General features: G+C 37.8%; 1 protein-coding gene across 2 annotated transcripts in view; it reads right to left on the bottom strand.

Annotated features, from left to right (window-relative positions):
• The window catches only part of PRKCE (protein kinase C epsilon), a 322,277-nt gene that overhangs the window by 93,290 nt on the left and 207,070 nt on the right, over positions 1–21,917 (bottom strand). For both annotated transcript variants that reach the window (XM_054168685.1, XM_054168684.1), the window contains exons 7-10: positions 20,841–20,983; positions 19,656–19,752; positions 17,862–18,076; positions 15,767–15,940 (exon numbers count right to left, since the gene is read on the bottom strand). In XM_054168685.1, coding sequence (XP_054024660.1) covers positions 15,767–15,940; positions 17,862–18,076; positions 19,656–19,752; positions 20,841–20,983 — 629 coding nt within the window. The remainder of the gene's footprint in view (positions 1–15,766; positions 15,941–17,861; positions 18,077–19,655; positions 19,753–20,840; positions 20,984–21,917) is intronic.

The raw sequence follows: 21,917 nt of genomic DNA, 5'->3' as shown, positions 1-21,917 counted from the left end.
ACACAAAGACATGCAAGCTCCTGAAAGATTGATGGGTTGGGAGAGTGCCAACATCAGTGTACATTACTACACAAATGCTTTGCAACCTCTAGTTCTTTTCCCAATTAAATTATGCATTTCATATACAGAAGGCTACTGGCCAGTTTCTTTTTCTCTCCTTTAAAAATCCACATTGGGATAGTTTCCATTCCATTTGGGATCAGCCATTGTGAATCCTCTACTGCACAGGTATTCCACAGTCTGCTCCACATAATCTAACGCTGCGCAGAAGCAAGATAATTACTTCCAAAAAGGGACATGGAAAATTATGGCACATCACTTTAGGAGTATAATTAATCTATGTACAACAGCCACTACTGAGGCTTCATTGACTATAAACATGAGAACAACAAAGAAAACTACAAAAGCCCCACCCCAAGACCCAGAAACAAAATGGTAAATGCACATTTTGCTCGCACAGTTGCAGTGCTAAAAGCTGAATTTCTGACAGATGAAACATGGAACATTTTATCCCGCCCCCTCCTTCCGTACTCATGAGCAACTTAATAGCAATCATGACAATAAATAGTTCAGGATCATATCTAAGGTGATGCAGTTTACATGCAGTTTACATTTTGTTGTTTCTGTCTTAAAAAGAAAATTCATTGCTGTCTGGGTAGGCAAGGCTGCATGGGATTTCACAGCTGGCTTACTGTCCCAGCAGCAAAGTGCTGCTCAGAGGAGCTATAGCTCCTTTCCCACTTGCTGCCTCACAGGCACCAGCAAGTCTCAGGGAGGTTAGAGCTGCTCATTGATACACATGGATTATTTTTCACAGTTCCAGTTTCAGCTATAGTTGCAAACTGATTCAAGGCATCCATGCAAGGGCGTACTGGAACAAATACAGCAAAAAGACTGAGTAGACCCATCAAAATGGAGTAGAGGGGAAGACATGATACTGTGATACTGTGATACATCCTCATGAACCAGCAGCGCAGTCTCAGATCAGTGTGCACGTATCATTAAAGCCACACTACTACCCGGTCAATGTTCAAATGGCCTGGAATAAAACATCAGTGTTTCGGTTTTGTACAAACAGACTCAAACTATTTAATTTCCATTTTTCATCCCTCAATATTTCATGTCACTTTTTCAGCTACACTGAATTAAATGTAGTAACTATTAAACAAACAAAATCCAATCTCCTACCTCACACAAATTGGGGTATATCCTGAAGAAAAGGTTTCAGTGGCTTATACCTCGCTGTCTGATATGCACTGAGTAGATTTTCTGTATTCTTGTCACAAACATTTTTATCAAGTGACAGAGTGCAGCAGTAAAATATTACAAAATACTTCTAAAAACTATGCAGTGCCATCAACACAGTTTCTTTCATCATTAAGAGCGTGATCAGATGCAAAATAACTTTTATGAGTTCTGGATCAATTCACAGTCTCAGTTAGAATTTTTGTACTGCCATTTCATTCTTTCACACAAACAGTGACAATGTAAAAACATGAACTTAAAAATTAGGTGATGTCTTTAAAGACAAAGCTCTCAGAACCCTTCTCTCAATAGCAAAGCTGACTACAATGATCATATAAGGATTAAAACAATGGAAAAGCAAGTGCAAGTTTTGATAAACAGCAAGTTAAAAATGAAGGCCATCTATACACTCAGTTGTGTTGTTTACCTGCTAAAAATCCCATTCCAAGTGTGTAAAACCTGCAAGTTTTAAACTAGATTCCATAGCTACTTGTATTAAAAACATAAGCAGAAATGGCCAGTGCCCTGGGGAGATTGCTAGCATCAGCTATGAAGTATAAATGGTGCTTGCAAACAGTGGAGTGATGGAAGCTTCGCAACAGTTTGAGAAGATATGGAAAATTCCTTTCAGAATTTTTTTGTACTACATATACAAAGCTAAGGCAAAATGCCTTTGCTTGCATTGTCTTTGAATAATGCAAACAGTATTCAACTAAGACACCATCCATAATGGGTGTTTGCTTGATCAAAACAAAAACACAACACAAAACAAACAAACAAAACCACACACCAAAAAAGCATCCCTCCCAAAACATCAGAGTAGTTATATCTCTATCTGGCAAATACTATCACTGTACTTTCTGGTAGAAAGATTTGAGTGCTCTCTCAAAAAAAGAAGCAGCTATCTTTCATTTCATTATAAATCAACTGATTACACTCTGTGCACCAGAGAGTAACATGACCATATTTAAATTCCAAGCTATGGAGTGTTTCCTCCCTAAAGCCACAAGGCTTTTCTGCATATTGAAGAACATAATATATGAATAACTTCCTGTTCACAGTTATCAGTATCATAAAAACAAGAATTGGTGAATTATATATTTAAAAATTTATTTCAAAGGTTGACATAATTATTTTTAAAATAAACAATAATTTTAAAAAGTTCTTCTTTTATAGCAGTTGTGATGTTATGTGAAACAAGGCAAGAAGAGGGTAAATTTATCATCTTTCTTCGTTCAGGATCAAAAACTACCCTCAAAAACTGAACTGACAGACCAACACAGCAAGCCAGGAAAGCAGAATGATGCAACTGTTGTCTTGATAACTAAAAGGATCAGAAGAAATCTCATATTCCTGGCATTACAAGATGACAAAATGTTGAACTTGTAGTTTATATTTGCCCTGGTGGTGTCACATTGCATTTCTACAACTATTCCTGGAATAAAACATGTTCAGGGAATACAACACATCAGAACCTTGGTCGAGTGCAATATTTCATTCTAAGAAAAGAATATTAATCATTAAAAAATGTTCTCTGGAATTCGGAACAAAAGACCAGCAGTACCAATTTGCACAAACATAGCCCTTGTGATTCAGCAAGTACACCACAAGTGATTTGAAGCTTCCCATTCAGTACTTTGTGGTCTTGCTAATCCAGCATTTCAAAGCAAACTTCAGTTATACTGACACAATTTCCCATGTCTTTGGTTCCATAAGAGAGAGAAGGCCTTTTTGAAATCTTCACCTACTTTAACCTTGAGGCTTCATGAGACTCCTTTGAAGTTTATAACCTAAGGTTTCTATGGGATAACAATTTCCATAATTCAAAGGAGAGCTTTAAGGAAAGATTGCAAATTGCTACTTGTTAAATTAGCAGGCATCTACCCTTACAGGGGAAAAGAAGCAAAAGGAAAAATAATTTAGAACCTCAGAATTTTTCATTATCAGATTATCATGTTTTTCACCTTGTCAGCATTCTACTTAAACCCATGAATGATTTTATTTGCAGTCTATCTTCCTGAAATCATCAGTAACTGAGAAAGGCAGTACTTGAAGGTCCAAAAAAATGATACCATTCTTCATTGTATCATGATCTGATCTGAGAACTTTTTTTAATAGTTTAGGTTTCTTTACTTGAATACAAGACAGTAAATTCAGTTTGCCAAGACATAATGTTCACTTTGCTGCTACCTGAATAATGTGATTTAGCATTTGCTTCAAGGATATTTCCAAAAAGAACCCATAAACTCGGATGTCCTCTAACCTCTTCAAACAGCAACTTCCACATTTCCTCAAAGAATGTAAACAACTTTAAAACCAACTAATGGATACTACTAATGGATTAAACATTACTTTTCTCTGAACAAGGCCAATAAATAAACCTCCTTTCTGTCAATGTTATTTACAGAATGATGTTAACTGTGCAATCAGATAATGGTTAATGAATTTTAATGATGTCTGTATTGTGTATTAAATCCTGAACTTGGTGATATTTTAGTTTCCTATGGCTTCTTAAATTGAAATCAGTCTAAATCTAGTTAAAAAGCAAAGTGAAACAATACTCAGATACTGGGTTACACATGTGGCAGAGTTTACATGTTAGCCTAAGGGAGATTTGAACCACTTTGAGTGTTTTATATAATACCAGCCACACTGAACTGCACTGTGGAAAGTAGCTAATCTCCTCAGGCGTATCACACAGCAATAATTCTTTCCTAACTTTTCCCACAGATTCATGGCAAATTTCCAAAAGTTCAGAGGTTTGGTGACTTTAAGTCTCTTTAAATTCAGATTCCTACCTAAACCTCCTTCATTTCTGATCCAGAAATCTCATTAGATATGTTCATCCTGTTTCTTGTTATGCTAGAAAAGCTCTGTGAGATTCCTTTCCTATGCTGCTGCAATGCAGCAGTTGACATTAAAGGACTCACTCTTGAACTGCAAGCACGAAGGGGATGTTTATGTATACAATACACAAAGTGAACATGTGGCAGGCTGTATGAATGAGACCTCAACAAGATGACCACAAAGTTTCTCACATCTGAATGCAGCTATAGAGGACTTGCCAGGAGTTGAACACGTCAGAGGGCTACACTGAATTTTAAACTTCTGAAGATGGTCACTTTTCCTGCCCAAACCTTATGGCATTTTCACTGTCTGGTTGTCTAAAGATACAAGTGAGATTTTTTGGGTATCCTATGAAGCTAATTAACTTCTTGGTTTTCAGCACTTGTTCTCCTACTGTATGGGTCCATAAATAAATCCTTGGGTTATACTTACCAATATATCCAACATAGTTATTCTCATTTCTGAAAGAGCTGTTTTCATCTTTTCTTTATGAAATTCTCAGATAAGTGTATTTGAAAGTTTCTGAATTAAGCTTAAAATAACCTTTATTTCACTTCTACTTTAGAAATGCAATAACAGAATACTGCAGACAAAAGTCTGAAAGAGGATGGCATCACTCTTTGGCATGCTTCTTAATTAAGTCTAATGAATTATGCATGATTTTCTTTTGGCTCTGGCATGACATTGCCAGCTGTGGTTCACTGCTTACGTTCCTGACAGAACGTGCAAGATACTGTAACATTTATCTCTTCCTTTCAGTACCTTAGCTCTCAGTGATGGAAAGTTAACTTGAGAACTGTTCTAACAAATTCATTATGTACTATTTACCTGTATTATACTATACAGTATTTTTAATCTAATGTATGCATAACAACATATTATGGAAATGTCTGTCAAAACACCTGCAGGGAATCCTGTTTTCTTCTAACTGAGAAACTTCAGTATGCTTAGTTGCTATTTTTGGATGATCAGATACATCATGTCACCAGTGTAGAAGGTAGTGCAACTACATCAGTTCTGAGATTTTTAATGGCATAGGACACTACTTTCAGAAATATCACTAAAAAGAAACAGTATAAATATTTGTACTGTACTATAGGGTTGTCCGTTTGCAGATGTGGTATTAAGAGGATTTCTCCACTCCAGGCTTTTTAACACTTCCAAGTAACAAAATGATGTGCAAAGATGCCATCTCATTACATGTAAAATCATTACCTTTGGCTCAGGGAAAGCCAAAGTCATCAACCTCCTGATACTAGGATAAATGTTCTGGGAAAATGCAATGGTATGCTTTACCCTTTACCTACAATCTTCCTGGGCATCTGCTTTGGCACTACTAAAGGCAGGATACTAGGCCAAACAAACAGCTGGCTGTCCTTAAATTAATGTGTCTTATGCAGACCTTCATGAGGTAAGAGCCTGTTTTTGCCTTTTCTTTGGCCCTTTATAAAAATTAGCTTTCCAAAGGAGTATGAAGAGAGTCTAGCAAGACGTTGAAATTCACATTTCAAGATAAAAACTACTACATGATTACACAGAAATAACGAAGACCGATAAATATATGCAAATTCATAACCCTTCCTGAAAATGAAGCTTTAGAAATATTCATTGGTCTGTGTAAGCACCACACAGTGATTTTTTTTTTTCTATATAATAAACATGAGTCACCTGAGATGGACTTTTTCAATACCTATTGAAAGTCATTATTCCTATCTCTCTCTTCACTATCTGGATTTCTGTAGTTCTATAAATGCAACAGTGACCTTTAAAAGCATTAATTCTATCTACTTTTTTTTCCATAGTTTCCTGTTTCCAGAACATGATTAATTTTTGGCACAGCACATGCTTCATACAGCTGAAAACCCTGGCAACTCACAAGTATAAATTAGTCACACAACAGGAAACACTGCCCAGAATTATGCCACCATTTAAGCCATCCAAACCCTCTGAAATGTTTAAAGCAGCATAGAAGAAAATAGCGCATTTAATCTTCAGGGTGTAGGTTTTTTCTCAATTCAGGAAGCAGATTTAAGGCACAGAATTTGGCATAATGATTTTAATATTGGGTTTCTAGAGATAGAAGAGATAAAATTATTTCCACAATAGACTTTTCAATAATCCACTTATCAATTAAGAGTATTCGAAATCACTTATCTTTTGTGATTCTGTGAAGCTTCTTAGAAAAAATTATTTATAAAAGCTTACAAAATGGAAGATTTATAACTGGGGCTTTCTTGGACATAGCACGGATAAAATGGGATAGATCTATCTAGGTCACAACTTAAAAATTAGTCTATGGAAATAGAGAGCCTTACTACTAGCTGGTATTATTACATTCACAGTTACAGTAGTAAAATGTGTAAATTAACCTTTAAAGAACCTTTTGCAAACACTCAGTTCCCTTATATTGTGCCAGCTTTAAAAGAAGAAAACATTTTTTTTCCAGCATATCTATTGCTATTATTTAAATTGGGTTAAGTAGTGCCATTGGACAATTATTACTTTTAAGAGCCACACTGTTCTGACAAAGTCTAGTTGTTTGATTGCAACAAAGCTAACCTTACACATAGAGTGTCACTGTGTGAGAGGCTTCCAGTTACTAAACACACTGTGTGCTGCAGGAAAAGATGGATCAGTACACCCTGTGCGGGAAAAGTAAAATATTTATGCTACGCTGTGTAGAAGAGAAAGACTGAGCGAATCAAGTAGAAGATTACCCTTTGGGAAATGATTTAAAACACTGTTTTACACTAGTTTTAAAATATAATTGACACGTTGGTGGAATACATTCTGAGCTCACAATATAAATAATTCATGCTTCAGTAATAATCAGAATTTACTTACTATGAAAAGGAACATTTCCTGGAACTCACATCCCTTTTCTCTTTTCAGTCTCGTTTAAGGGTGACTACACATAGTTTTGGACTTGGGAAGTGGAGAACAGTAAGTGTTTCACAGCAATTCATAGCCATTTGCTGTTAAGATGAAATAGCAGAGTCCACAACCTAAGGTTCACTGTCATGATCTCCCAAATGTTAAACACACTTTGCATTCCAATGAACTACTGTTTTAACAAGTGCAGCCAGGACTTGGAAAGAATCTTTATTATTTAGGTTTCCTCAGTTCTGAGCAATCACTTTTTAAGGACCAATCAGTTTACTAGACAAGAGCAGAAAGCATTAATGACAAGATACAGTTTACCTGCACAAGTTCTATACATCTAAGTTTACTATTTCTTACTATTACTGGAAGTTATACATACTCTGCATACAGCATTTCAGCCCTGGCATAGAGATACTGTGCACTAACAGGCCCACAAGTGCCACAACATTCACTCTCCTTCAGAGTCACTTCTCTTAACTGCTAAATTGACATTGTAGATCACCTTCCTTGTCATCTTTTTTTAAGGAGATAAAACAATGCCCTGAATGCTTCTTAGTTTGCAGAATGGCCCTGGGCTTACCTTATGTGGGAGCATGAAGAAACTCTCTACAAAGAGGCTTCCCCACATCAAACATGAGACTATAGGATGGGCATCATTACTTTTAACCCACAGTAATTAGGCAAGAGTAAACCCTTCTGCTATGGAAAAAATGTGTTTCTGCTAAAACTACTCACGCACAAGTGAGATAAAATGGCATAAGCTGCATTCCCTAAAATCTTCTCTCACATTCAGTAAGTGTAAAAATAGTTTAAAGGTGTGGTTTTGAGAAGGAGAGATTAAGGGCAATTTAAGTTACACCCTAGTCAAGTTTGGCCCACCCCATGCATAATGTATACTGTAAAAGACAGAATATGACAAAATCAAAATTACTCTGTGTATATGTTAAAAAAAACCCCACAAAACAACACCAAGTAAAACTTAACTAAAGATGTAAAATCAAATGTTCTTTAAATTCCACTTCTTTCCCCTGGTGCCCAAATGAATGCCAAACAGAGTCACTTCCTGCATTTAGAAAAGAAGCTATAGAAGAATCAAATTTTACATGCAATTTCCTTTTTCCTGACTCTTCCTTTGGGATGCATTAGTTGTTTACTTTTAAAAGCAACACTTAAACAGAGTATTAAATGTTTTCCCACAATCACTTGGGTAAGACAGGCTTTCTTTAAATAGTTTTAAAACAGTTCACTAGCATAAATGAGGCATCCTGACAGCTATTCATGTGAGCGTTATATTTCAACTTATTTTTAAGATAGGCTTTATTTTCACAAATTGATTTTTATATTGAGTCCACTGGAGGAAATTTGTAAATAGTGCTTTACAGTTATAAAATACATGAAAAAAAACAAACCACAAAGGGCACAACCACAAAGGATCAGTGGGTTAATGTAGGTTATATACTCAGGTCTCTTCTGTCCCAATTTGGGATCTTACACCATGAGTGAGGATTGTCTTGATCCCTAAGTGCAGAGGAAGGACAGAAAGGGGAGTCACAGAACATGGCTGCAGGGTAACAGATCCTGCTACAAACCAATTGGCACATTTCCTCTAAGGGCTTCTGCTGTAAGACAGCACTCCTCTCTCCCAAAATGAAACTAAACCAAAAGCCACAATCCAGCCTTAGCCTGGAGGATTTAATTTAAAGTAGCACTGGCTATTTATCTGGCTGGATGAGGAGCTGTACTCATCTGTTGTAAGATCAAGAATGACAGATGAGGAACCAACCAGAACGATATTAACACAGCCATGCAAAGCTTATTCAGAGATTTTGTGAACCCAGTGAGTGATGGGTCTACTCCAGCTCTGTTCATAGTCAGTCACCCACTTTGCCCTATTTGGATGACAATATTCCTAACTCCTCTGACGTCTACTAAAGCGTGGTGCACAAGACAGGAAAGTTACTGGCAAAGTAAATACTCTGAAAATTCCTCCCTTCAAACGTGTCTCAACTGGAGAAACATTTTTTTTTCCAAGAGGAAAAGTGTGTAGTATGTAGCTCCAGCTACTCTGTCCAAGAGACAAGAAAGCAGTACCTAAAAGGTCCACCCATTATCCTAAAAATTCCTCCTGTATGCACATGACCACATCAAGACTATAAACTTGACATTGAATTTTACACTTGGCTGCACTAAGATGTTTCTAACACAGTGAACAACTGGTATAGTTAACTCTAAAACCCTAATATGCAGACAAAAGAACCAAGTAAGTAAACCCAATACAAACTCCAGCTTGCCCTCACCTATTTCACGATGACAGTCACAGAGAATTGTGGACTTGGGACTACTCCTGGGATTGTCGAGGCCTCAGCTGGTTACAGCAAGCAATCCACAGAGCTGCAGCTGCAGCACTCACTTGTATACATGCAAACTAGGAACAAGCCCTAGCTTTGAGAGGGTGTGAAAGAGTCCTGTTCAGTTTGGGTGCTACATCACAAAATAAAAGTCCTTCCTGCCTGAAAGAGAAGCATTTAGACTCTTCTGATTGATGCTAGAGAAGTAATTTCTCCTACAGGCCCTTGACGAGCCTGGCTGCACTGATAGCCTGACTTGAAGTTTAACACTAAAAGGACTAATGCGAACAATGAACCTTCAGTGAGCTAACCAGGCTTTAATGATCCTTTAAGAGCAGCTAGCAATAACTGAGCAGCACAATAGCAAGTTTCCCAAAACCGGGTCATCATGCTGGAAACAGGGGCTTGTGTGTGAGAGACAACGATTAGAGTATTTAATCATCAGCTTTACCGTTCCAACTGTTCCTGACCACAGTGCCTACTTCTAGACAATACAGTGATCACGGTCAATGAGCAGCAGTCAACAGGAAATCTAAATTTAACATACACAGCACCCAAATACTTTAAAAAACTCATTCTGCCAAAATTTCTTGCATTTACATGACTTCTTGACTGTATGATACATCAAACATCAGCTACTACTCCAGCTTCTACTACTTCAGGAAATACTCTGAAGAATGAGTCAGTATCAGCTAATTTCTTACAACATGGACTGCCTCTAGAAGCCAGCTGGTAACTATTGCACACATTCCGTGTACATGTACATACAGTTAAATTATTAAGCTTACACAAGTACGTACAAATGTATAAAAAAAAGGTTACCTCCCATAATATTCTACCATTTAACCATAGTTAACACTTACCATTAAGAAATCTTTGTCAATAATTTTATATTTAAATTGCATTTAAGCATTTTAGCACTGAAGCAGCTAAAAACACAGGGGATAATTTAGTCTTTTTTCTCACACATGTGCAAATTCACTGAAGCAGAGATAATAATGAGCAGAATTGAGGTCTAAAAAGTTCTAATTTGACACTAATTGGTAATAAAAAGCAATGCAAACTTGTGTTAAACTGATTACACCCATATAGCAATATCTGCATAATGGCTTTAGCTGCTTAGCAACAAAAGTAGAAGAATACCAGGTAAAATGGATTATAAACTCTGATTAGTCCCAGATGAACATAACAGTGGCCAGCCAGTTAGGTTAATTGCACTGTTTCTCATAAATGACACTCATCTGAGCTATTATTGCAGAAGACATTTATTTTTTTGTAGAAATACACATAAGAGACTTGCTTCTACGTTACCAAAGACAGCTTTTGTCATATCCTACAGTGATTCTTCTTAAATTAATTTAGGCATCATAAGCATTAACTTAAAGACATTATAAGCATATGATTCCCTTTCCTTTTGCTATTTTACACTTTCCTACACAAATAAAGCAAGCAACTTGAAAAATGGAACTCAATTTTTCACCTTTTGCAGTGTTCCACTTTTCCATACTGATCCTTGTACACTGAAATAGTGATGTACTATGGCACTTCCAAATCCTCCATGGAAACACTTAAACACAAGCTGTGCGTAGAGGAAGAACTGAACTTACTCTTGTTTTTTGTGGAGGGATCTGATGCAAAAAGGGGTTCAGAGATTTGCTAAAATCACAAAGGAACAGCATGACAGCTGAAATGCAATCTCCTAAATCTTAGCTTTATAAACACCAGCTCTGCAGCATTACCCAGAGCATGCTAGAAACAATGCACACACAGAGAAAGGAACAGTACCTGAAGAACAGTAGTCACAATCTAGGACAAACCGGTAGTAAGCCACTAAGTAGAACATAACAGTTAAGGGATCAACATGATCATAAGAGTCCCCACAGCCTGTTACTGTATCCTTCAGTTCTGCCACTGTATGGTGGCTAATCTCTTCCCTACAACAGCAGAACACAGGAAAGAAGTGAGTGGCCTTGCAGGTCAGCTGAAGAGCTATACTTCGAACAGACACGCTGCTTTTAACATGCAGATACTTGTAATGGGAAAAAATATTTTTATGGGTAGGATAACTCTATTTACACATAGTAACTGACTTTATCTTTTAATTACTTCTTTTCTCGAATTTACCCGTAGTAATTGACTTTATCTTTCAATTACTTCTTTTCTAGAATAGAAATAGCTATAATGATGACTTAGGGACCATTACAAGTTATGCCACTCTACCATTCAAAGGGAATATTGCTCTTTTCTAACAATACTCTCAGTTATGTCTGTGTGAAGAGCAATCTTGTTAAAGTACTCTGAAAAGAGTGGGGGGGCGCTATTTTCAAACTGATTTGATCTAAGCAAGTTGGATAGAAAAAGCAAACTGTAGATGTTAAAAGCAGTAGCTCTCTAGTCTTCTAAATCTGTAACAAATTATAATAAACTTGTCACTGTCTTAAATAATTTAAAAACATTTTACTAGGATAATTCATTACAAATGATAGGGTATGCACATCTATGTGTATGCATCTCATAGGGTAGAGGTCTAGAAAATCTTATGTAATATGAGGGTGTAAGAAGAATAAAGTTTTGGATAATGTCTACGAAATTCCATTATAAAAGGCTGATTTTCACAGTTCTGAAACTTTCAGCTGCGAATAAAGTACAAATACAAGAATGTCTTCAGAGTAAATAGCTCTAGAAGTATTTAAAACCTTGTTTGCCAGCTATTTGACTGAAGCACTATCAATAAAACCTCATGTTGATATTGTTCCATAGTTGGTCACTGAAGCATAGTATGAGGTTGGAGTGAAGAAGACACTAAACTGGGCATCAGTGTCAGGTAACGTACTCCTTACTGAAAACACAAGGAACCAGCACACAGATGAAGAGAAACAGAAAACTGAAGGAAGAGTGAAAAAATAATGCAAAAAGAATGTAAACAGGAGTTGCACTCAAAAACATGTGACGTTTTCTCAATAAAGAACACAGTGAAGTCTTGAATAAATCAAAGATGATCACAAGCAAAGGTCAATGATTACAAAAATGCTGTACCCTCTATGCTGGGCCTTGGGCAAGTTCTGCTATGACAGTGCCAGATACAGAATTCAGTATTCATCATTTATATTCCAGCTGACAGCCCACAGGCAAAACAGAACTCAAACCTCTGAATACACTGATAGAGGTATTGACCATATTATGACAAAACAAGAAGGGAAATGCTGCCACAGGATAGGAGTGTTGAAAAACACTATTCAACAGTGACATGGTTTTGTAAAATGTGCTACACAAAACATCTGAGTTCCTTCTATGCAAAAACATACACCAGATTCTGTCCATAGATTTTATGCTCTTTCTAATGTGTAGTATGGGGTTGCTGAGTTCATACCTCCAACTATGGCAGACAAATCATCATGTATCAGCTGCACACACTTTACTGCAAGCTTTCGAAAAGAACCCAGCTCTCAGATTCCAAGTTACCACAAAAGATCACAAAACAGTCTCTGAAGCACAATATTAAATATATAATACATATATTTTTTAGGGGATTCATATTTTTTGATGGGCTCAAACAAAACTGGTTTGATCAAAGATAGCTTTTGGACTAAGTAGGAACATGAGGTCCCAGGAATAATCCTTTAAAATAAGGAAGCTGGATGGGACAGCTAAAAATAGATTCAGGTATGTAGGGCTAAAAACACATTAGTCTATAAAGTATGGTGTTACTAGCTTTTGAATTCCAAAATTATTTAAAATACGATCCCTTACTTGGTGAGATGATTATAATATCATCTAGTAAATGATGCTGATGAAAAGTCTGGTCCATGTAAAAAATCAAGTAATACTTGAGCACATTTACTGTAAAAAGCACATTGGGTAACTTTTCTGCAGTGTCTTCAGCTTATCACTGAAGGAAAGCACTGTAATATATAAAGTCTATCTCATACATTCTTGTTTTTGGGGAAGAGGAACAAAGCAAGTAATCTTATTACATTAAGTCAGCCTCTGAGACCTTTAAGAATGACTACTGAGTCAATCTTCCCATTAAGTCAGTGTATATGACAAATAAGATCTACTTCAAATGTAAAATTGAATTCCAGTGTGATCACTTCAGGGATCAGTTCTTCAAAGTAAAGCAGCCATGGCAGAACATATAATTGAAGTGTAAGTAACTAAACACTACTGTTAAAAACATTTTTAACTCTATTGTACAATAGCCATTGATTCAGATCTGCTGGAGGGTAGAGAGGCTCTGCAGAGGGACCTTGACAGGCTGGGCAGATGGGCAGAGTCCAACGGCATGAGACTGAACACATCCAAGTGCCGGGTTCTGCACATTGGCCACAACAACCCCATGCAGAGCTACAAGCTGGGGTCAGAGTGGCTGGAGAGCAGTCAGGCTGAGAGGGACCTGGGGGTGCTGGTTGACGGTAGACTGAACATGAGCCTGCAGTGTGCCCAGGCAGCTAAGAGGGCCAATGGCATCCTGGCCTGCATCAGGAACAGTGTGGCCAGCAGGAGCAGGGAGGTCATTCTGCCCCTGTACACTGCACTGGTTAGGCCGCACCTCGAGTACTGTGTCCAGTTCTGGGCCCCTCAGTTTAGGAAGGAGGTTGACTTGCTGGAGCGTGTCCAGAGAAGGGCAACAAAGTTGGTGAGGGGTTTGGAACACAAGCCCTATAAGGAGAGGCTGAGGGAGCTGGGGTTGCTTAGCCTGGAGAAGAGGAGACTCAGGGGTGACCTTATTACTCTCTACAACTACCTGAAGGGAGGTTGTAGACAGGTGGGGGTTGGTCTCTTCTCCCAGGCGGCCAGTACCAGAACAAGAGGACAGTCTCAGGCTGCACCAGGGGAGGTTTAGGATGGATGTTAGGAAGAAGTCCTATACAGAGAGTGTGATTGCCCATTGGAATGGGCTGCCCGGGGAGGTGGTGGAGTCACCATCATTGGAGGTGTTCAGGAGGAGACTTGATGGGGTGCTTGGTGCCATGGGTTAGTTGTTTAGGTGGTGTTGGATTGGTTGATGGGTTGGATGCAATGATCTTGAAGGTCTCTTCCAACCTGGTTTATTCTATGTATTCTATTTTAACTATAGACCATGTTGGAATCAATTTTTTTACCTGTTTTCCCACTGAACCTGAGCAAATTGGGTTGGGCATGTCCCTGCTTACTGCAGGGGGGTTGGACTAGATGACCTTTAAAGGTCCCTTCCAATCCAATGCGTTCTGTATTCTATGAAATCATTCAGTGACTAATTTTCTTGGCACATTTTCATTTTTTTTTGGTAATTTATGAATAATTTATAGCTTTAGCAGATGCATTGCTTTTCCTTTTACAATTTTTTTTTTCTTTATAAAGAGTTCTTCACAGATTGTTCATAGGCCACGCTCAAGAAAACCCTTCAATTTTTCAAATGGAGATTTTTAATTTGATTGGCTATCACCAGGCATAGTTTCAGCTGTTTGACAAGAGTCACTAGCTTATAACTTGTAAGTATATAAATCACTTCACTATCAGTTCCGCTGACTTCAAGCAAAGCCACAAATAATAGCTTCTCTCTGCACAAGAGATCTAGGAAGGGAGAAGATGACAAGAAGAATTTCTGATATCTTGCTTTGATGCATGATGCAAAAGAAGGGAGAACAGATTAGAAATACAAAAGAAATTAAATCTCCAGGAAATCAAAGCAAGTGGCAAGAGAACCTTCCACGTAATTCACCTAATGTAAAGCTGATCTTAACCAGTGTTCTGCCATCTGATTCACACCAAGCTGCTGATACATTTATTTACAATTTGGCAGTGTGGTGTGTTCTGTTTGCAGAGTTTATTCTCACCCAAGTGCTAGCATTTTATCATTTTTTTAATGTGAAATAATATTTATCTTTCCAGAAAAACTTTGCTGGAAGATCCTTCAGACACAGATTTCTGTAACTCTAGACACATAATCATTACAACTGCTTAACATATACAGTTTTGGTTATAATATATGAATATGTAGCTAGCTACACATGCACATATACACACTCATCCACACCATTAGTAACGCTTAATTGTTCAAAATGCCAGTTTAATTACTGATTTAAAGCAGGAACCTTTTCCATTAAATGGACTCAAATACTCAAATGTAGTTTCTTACTTAAAGAAACCAAACAATCTGGATATTTGAAGGAAGCTGGTTGCTTTTCAGGTATTTTCCTGTGGCATCTTTTCGTGTGGTTGTTTTGTTTTGTTTCTTAAATTACGCTCATTTACTGCCATCTCTTGGTACTTAGAGGGTAATAGCATTTAGGCTACTTAATAGTAGTCAGTATTCCTATTCAATATTACTGAAATGGCAAACGTTTCTCCAAAATATTTTTGCGGTCTTGCTGTACTGTCATGTTGCTGTATTTGTTCTGGAAATAGTAAACATTGTTCCTTGGGAAAAAAAACCAAAAAGGTAGAAGGCTCAGGTATCTTACCTTCGTCTGGAAGCAGCAGTAAAGTTGTGTTAGGTATGGGTGTTTCCGTGCTAATGCCAGAATTCTCTTTTCTGTCATTGTACAGTCTACATCATCATCCTGAAGTATGACATCTTTCTTCAAAACTTTCACTGCATATACTTCATCTTTTCCTTTCAGCTCAGCTAACATTACCTAAAATGAACAGTAATTACATTTACATATGAGCAACAAGATACCATTAACTCAGGGTTACACATGAGTTTGCACTGGAAATACACAGCAGTGTGCCCAGGTGGCTAAGAAAGCCAATGGCATCCTGGCCTGGATCAGGAGCAGTGTGGCCAGCAGGAGCAGGGAAGTCATTCTGCCCCTGTACTCAGCACTGGTTAGGCCACACCTTGAGTCCTGTGTCCAGTTCCGGGCTCCTCAGTTTAGGAAAGATGTTGAGTTGCTGGAAGGTGTCCAGAGAAGGGCAACAAAGCTGGGGAGGGGTCTGAAGCACAGCCCTGTGAGGAGAGACTGAGGAAGCTGGGGTTGCTTAGCCTGGAGGAGGCTCAGGGGAGACCTTATTGCTCTCTACAACTACCTGAAAGGAGGTTGTAGCCAGGTGGGGGTTGGTCTCTTCTCCCAGGCAACCAGCACCAGAACAAGAGGACACAGTCTCAAGCTGCACCAGGGGACATTCAGGCTGGATGTTAGGAAGAAGTTCTTCCCAGAAAGAGAGATTGGCCATTGGAATGTGCTGCCCAGGGAGGTGGTGGAGTCACCATCACTGGAGGTGTTTAAGAAGAGCCTGGATGAGGCACTTGGTGCCATGGTTTAGTTAATTAGATGGTGTTGGGTGATAGGTTGGACTTGATGATCTCGAAGGTCTTTTCCAACCTGGTTAATTCTATTCTATTCTACACAAGACAGCTATATACTTGGCTGAGTGAAGTTTTATATGTTATTTTAGAAAAATGTACCTGTGGTGTTTAAATCTTATGTAGACAGCATCTATCAGTTATCAGTATCAGTATCTATCAGTATCTGTCAGTTAAGAAAGCAGAAGATAGAAAGGTTTTATCCCCTCACTTACACATCTTAATGAGTGCCTATAAGTGAGATCTCAAAAACTAAAAAAGAAAGCAGTTGATATTGAACAGGAATTTATTTCCTACTTTATCTCCCATTTTTGTTAGTGAGATTTGTGTGTGATGAACTTAGCATACAATCCCATGTGCCATTCCAGATGTTTTAAAGTTGTTGATTTTAACTGCTAATACTATTTAAGGTTCAAATTCTATACTCTGTTTAAGGTGATTCCTGCCCTAAAGCTACACTAATCTTCAGAAAAAGGATTAGAAAACAGGGAGATGAAAGAACTACTTCAGTCCTGTCCCCCTGTATCTAGAGCTCCCTTATATGAGGAAAGGAGGAGTGTACTTGTGAAACAGATTGACATTTTGGTCTTCCTTGATTCCATGATGCACAGCACTGGGAAAGAAAATCTGTAAGCCTTGTCAATACAGCAATGCCCTCTCCACTCTCACCAATGTTCTACTGTGTGATGGTATCTGGTGAATTACATCTTTGCTGTGTATGTGGTATTTTGGACAGCTGCCTAAGCCTCTTGCATATCTGAGTGGCAATGCTGGAGTTCTGCCTCCTCCAGCCAGTACTGAGCATAGCCACTGACAAAAAAAAACAAAACACAAACCATTCTGTCAAATAAGTAAACTTGAACTGGGTATTATCTAGAAAGGGAATGAACTCAGTACACCACAACATTAGTACTGGGCTGTTTTTACCCTGCCCAACCACAATTATCTTGTTGAACAGTATGTGTGTAACTCTCTGCATGTTTTCATTACCAAAGTCCTGAAACAGCACAATATCAACATTTTGTTTCAAATGACTTGACTCTAGTTAGCAAAATGAGCTGAAGTACAGAAAATGTCAGCTGATCTGGAGGCTGATATTCCAGATCTGTGGAGTAAAAGTTGCTTTTACCCAATGAGTGGAAGCACTTTCCTGAATGTCACTATGAATACAGTCACAAAAAGCCTGCCCATCAGTAAAAAAAACAACAAAGAAAAACAAAAAAGCCCCACCAAACCCCAAAGCTACCAACCTTGCCAAAGCTGCCTTTCCCTAATACTTTGATGAAGTTGAACTCTTCGAGGCCTATTCGCTTGGTCTGGGCCTGTTTGACCTCTCCGTTTTCACCATTCTCCCCAGCTTTGTTAAGCTGGTTGTCTGTCGATGTTGTAGCAGTTGCTCTGTGCTCCTCTCCTCGATTGTCAAATGATAATGCTTTCCTAATATTGTTTTCCAGCTCTTTGATTTCTGTAGAAATGTGATAAAAAGGTGTTTGTTTTCAAAAGCCATCAGAAAACCTGCCTGTGTTAGTTTACATCAGTTTTGAGAAAGGACATTCAGCATCCTCGAATACTGTGTTGAGCATTCTGGGGTTAAGAACATATATTCAGCAAACTGCTTTTCTGCCTTACGGCAATCACCTAAAACCCTTCTCCAACAGGAAGACTGGCCTTTTAAATTGAAGCTAAGAAAATGACACCTACAAAACATGAGTGTCAGAATAGCAGTTGTTTTAGTGATTTTGGGTGTTCCTGTACCACAGAGAAGTACTTTTTTGGAATAATCATATCTTCCTGCAGCATTTACTCATCTGCCTGCTTAAGTATTTTCAGTTGTGTCTTTGAAAGTTCAAAGGATAGTTGAGTGTCCCAGTCCTTAAAGTCAACAGGAATGCAGCATCTTACTCAGCTCCAGCTGTTATCAGATGCCTGCCAATAAAGTATTTGACCACTTCCTAGCGCTGCTTCAAGCAGCAATTGTGTAGGTATGCTAAATGGAATGGTTTCTCAGTGTTAAATGTAGTGAGTTCTGGTGACTAACAGACCTTGAGGTCTGCCTTGAGCTCTTGCATAGTACTTCTGCCTGATAGCCTTGAAAGGAAGAGCTACAAAAGTGAAATTTAAGAGGGAATATAGAAAAATGCTTTGTTCTTAATTGAAGCAAAAGATCAAGTATTAAAAAAATACTATTTAATCAAAATACTGCCCGTGAAACTAAAAGACTGACAAATTAAAATGATTTCTGGATTAGAGCCTTACAATACTTATTACTGCAGACCTTTGAAAGTGTCTTCCTTGATAATAAGACTGAGAAGTTTCTCAACTGTAAATAATTTTCAGAGACTCTGACACAAAAGCATCCATCTTCCTACATCTTGGTGTAAAGATTTTTTGGTCATCAGCTTGCACGTGTGATGGTACACAAGACATTTCACAGATGTCTGATTTTTAAAAACAACAGTCAGATCAGATCCAGAAAGTGCTGATCAGAGGCATGTTCTGTCAAGTCAGGTCATATCAGTGAAGATTAAAATATCTGTCTCCAAATCTATGCATGGAAAAAAAAAATCACTGAAAGGAAACATGATTTTACAAGGTCTCTAGAGACAACACAGGCATGCTGGCATAGCCTAACTAAATGGAAGTTTTTATTATCACAAATGTTCGACCTGGAATTGCACAGAGGCAATTTTATTTATTTCACTAACAGAGAGAAGTTTTCCCAATAAGTAAAGGTTCTCTCAGGGTCTGTAGTTCTGTTTCAAATGTCCTCACTCTTACAGTAGAACATATAACCTCCTTACATAAGGATATTTGTTTAGGCACGGACTCGTCTAGTACACTTAATAATTTAAATGACTGTTTTACAGTTTTCCCTATAAAAGCCACTTAATTTCACAGACTAACAAAATGATAAGTAGGTCTTTTAAAAAAAGTTTTGCAGTTCATAAATTTAATTGCTTTTTTACTCCACACCAAGAAGGAAAATACAATACACAGCATATACACAGTAAGTATCAGTTAGGAAATAAAAAGACATATCTGACCTTGATCACATGGTGAAGTTGGTGCTGACTTTGACCTATCTTCTTCTGATGAAGAGCTTCCAGGAACTGGCTGTTGAGTCTCTGCACCTGCAATTAGCTATGAACAATTCCAATTTTAAGAAATCATGGGGGCTTACAAGAAAGCTGTGAGGAGACTGTTTACAAGGGCATGCAGTACTAGGATGAGGGGCGATGGTTTTAAACCAGTGGAGTAGATATAGATTGGGCATTAGGAAGTTCTTTACTGTGAGGGTGGTAGAATGCTGGAACAGGTTGCCCAAGGAGGTGGTGGAGGCTCCATCCTGGACACAATCGAGGTCAGGATTGATAGGGCTCTGAACAATTTGATCTAGTTGGGGATGTCTCTGCTTGCTGCAGAGGAGTTGGACTAGATGATTTTCAAAGGTCCTTTCCAACCCAATGAATTCTATGATTCTGTGATTTATTTCTTTAAGTGAGAGCAATGGATCTGTTGTCACAATTACACAAATAGAAAGTGTGGCCAAATTGTGATACTGGCTACATAAACAATCCAGAATAATTCCATCAGCTTTGGATGTAATTATATTGACCTATCCTTTTTATTCCAGAACAGTCTAGTTCTTTGTGATGAACTACTCTAGAACCATCATCTGGCAACCAGCTCCTTTTCATGTTGGTCATGATCTGCATTTATAATGTCACAGAGTAGCACTGTGTCTCAATACAATACCAATTCTGTACCAAAGCGACATCTTTGTTTCTACAAACTGTTGTGCCACTCACTTTCTTTCTGTCAAATCATATGCCTCAAAATTAAAAACAAACAAACAAACAAATACCCCCAAAACAACCCAACAAACCCAAACAAACAAAAAAACCCAAACACCAAAAAACGACCCCACCGAAAAACCAACCAACAACCAAAAAACCCCCAGAACTCCTTCTGGATTCTATAAAGACTCCAGGCTTGCAAAACTGCAGCAGGTCAAAATAAATTGTGTATCAAAATTCAGAATAGATTATTTGTGCTTACGAATCAAAAGCCAGTCTTAGCTCTGTACTGACTGAAAATTTTCTTTGTGAGTCAAATGAGTGGTACTGAAGCCCAGCTTGTACAGTTGCAGTAAGCCATGCTCATCTCAGGTTTTTTTTATATGACACTACATAGTAGACATAGTATGTGGCACTACATAGTAGAATTACCTTTTTCCTCCTCTGCCCACTGTTAGTGATTTTATCCGGAGTGACTCCAAGATCTGCAAGAACTTTAGCTATGCCTCTAGCGTCCACTCCACAGTTTGGTGCCACATTTGTTTCACAGCGTCGATGTACATTCATCTTGCAAACTGCAATGAAATGTAAAGTTGTACAGTAAATTAAATACTACCTTGGCATGCATTTGCCTTATTTAAATCAGATCTTTTTGGACCTACCAATAACTTTTTTAAATAAATGAAATTACAGTAGAAAAAGACTTAGCTGAATTTATGGTGACACATGAATCCTAATACAGAATTACTAGCCTGTTTAAAATTCTTCTACTGCGATTATGTCAAATAATGATTACATGAAAATAGTGATTACATGCAGTACTCAGAACAGATACAGGAGCAAATGAAAATATCTAACAATCTCAGTAAACCTTAGATAAAATTTGAATTAGAAGAAAAGTCCTTCATAGCTCAGATTTAGCAGCCCACTTCTGCTCTCATAATCAAAGTACAAAAGTAGTTCCTCAGGTATTATTACTACCTCTTATTCTATTTTACTCATGTAGATTAACTGCTCATGTAAGTAGGCATAAAGCCACACTGGTTTAAGTTTTAATAAGTCTTTGGCACTGTTAGACATTCACTTTCTTTAGATAGCAATCCATTTAATAAGCAAAGAGCTCTTAAATATCATCTTCTTAAACTAGCTCACTAGTAAGAGGAAAAAACGTCATATTGCTTCCAGGATATGGGGTATGAAGAAGAACATATAGCTCCATTAAAAATAGCACAGTGTGGATTTGTTAGCAACAGATGACGTATAATATCTTAGACTTCACTGCCCTCTTGTGGAGCAAGGCATAAGGAAAGCAAATCTGCAAGTGTAATTAATACTAGATTAACATTCAATTGCTCATATTCCTAATTTCATTATTTTTCAGAGGAAAAAAAATCTTAGAATTATGCATTTATAAAGCTGCATTTCATTACAATGTTCATCAACAATGACTTCACGGTATAAGCACAACAGAAACAAACCACATTTTCCTCTAAGACCATGCACAGGCAC

This window comes from Dryobates pubescens, chromosome 16 (assembly GCF_014839835.1).
Source record: "Dryobates pubescens isolate bDryPub1 chromosome 16, bDryPub1.pri, whole genome shotgun sequence".
Classification (NCBI taxonomy): Eukaryota; Metazoa; Chordata; class Aves; order Piciformes; family Picidae; genus Dryobates; species Dryobates pubescens.
The sequence above is the reverse complement of the archived record's forward strand: the minus strand, read 5'-3'. Positions and strand labels throughout refer to the sequence as shown.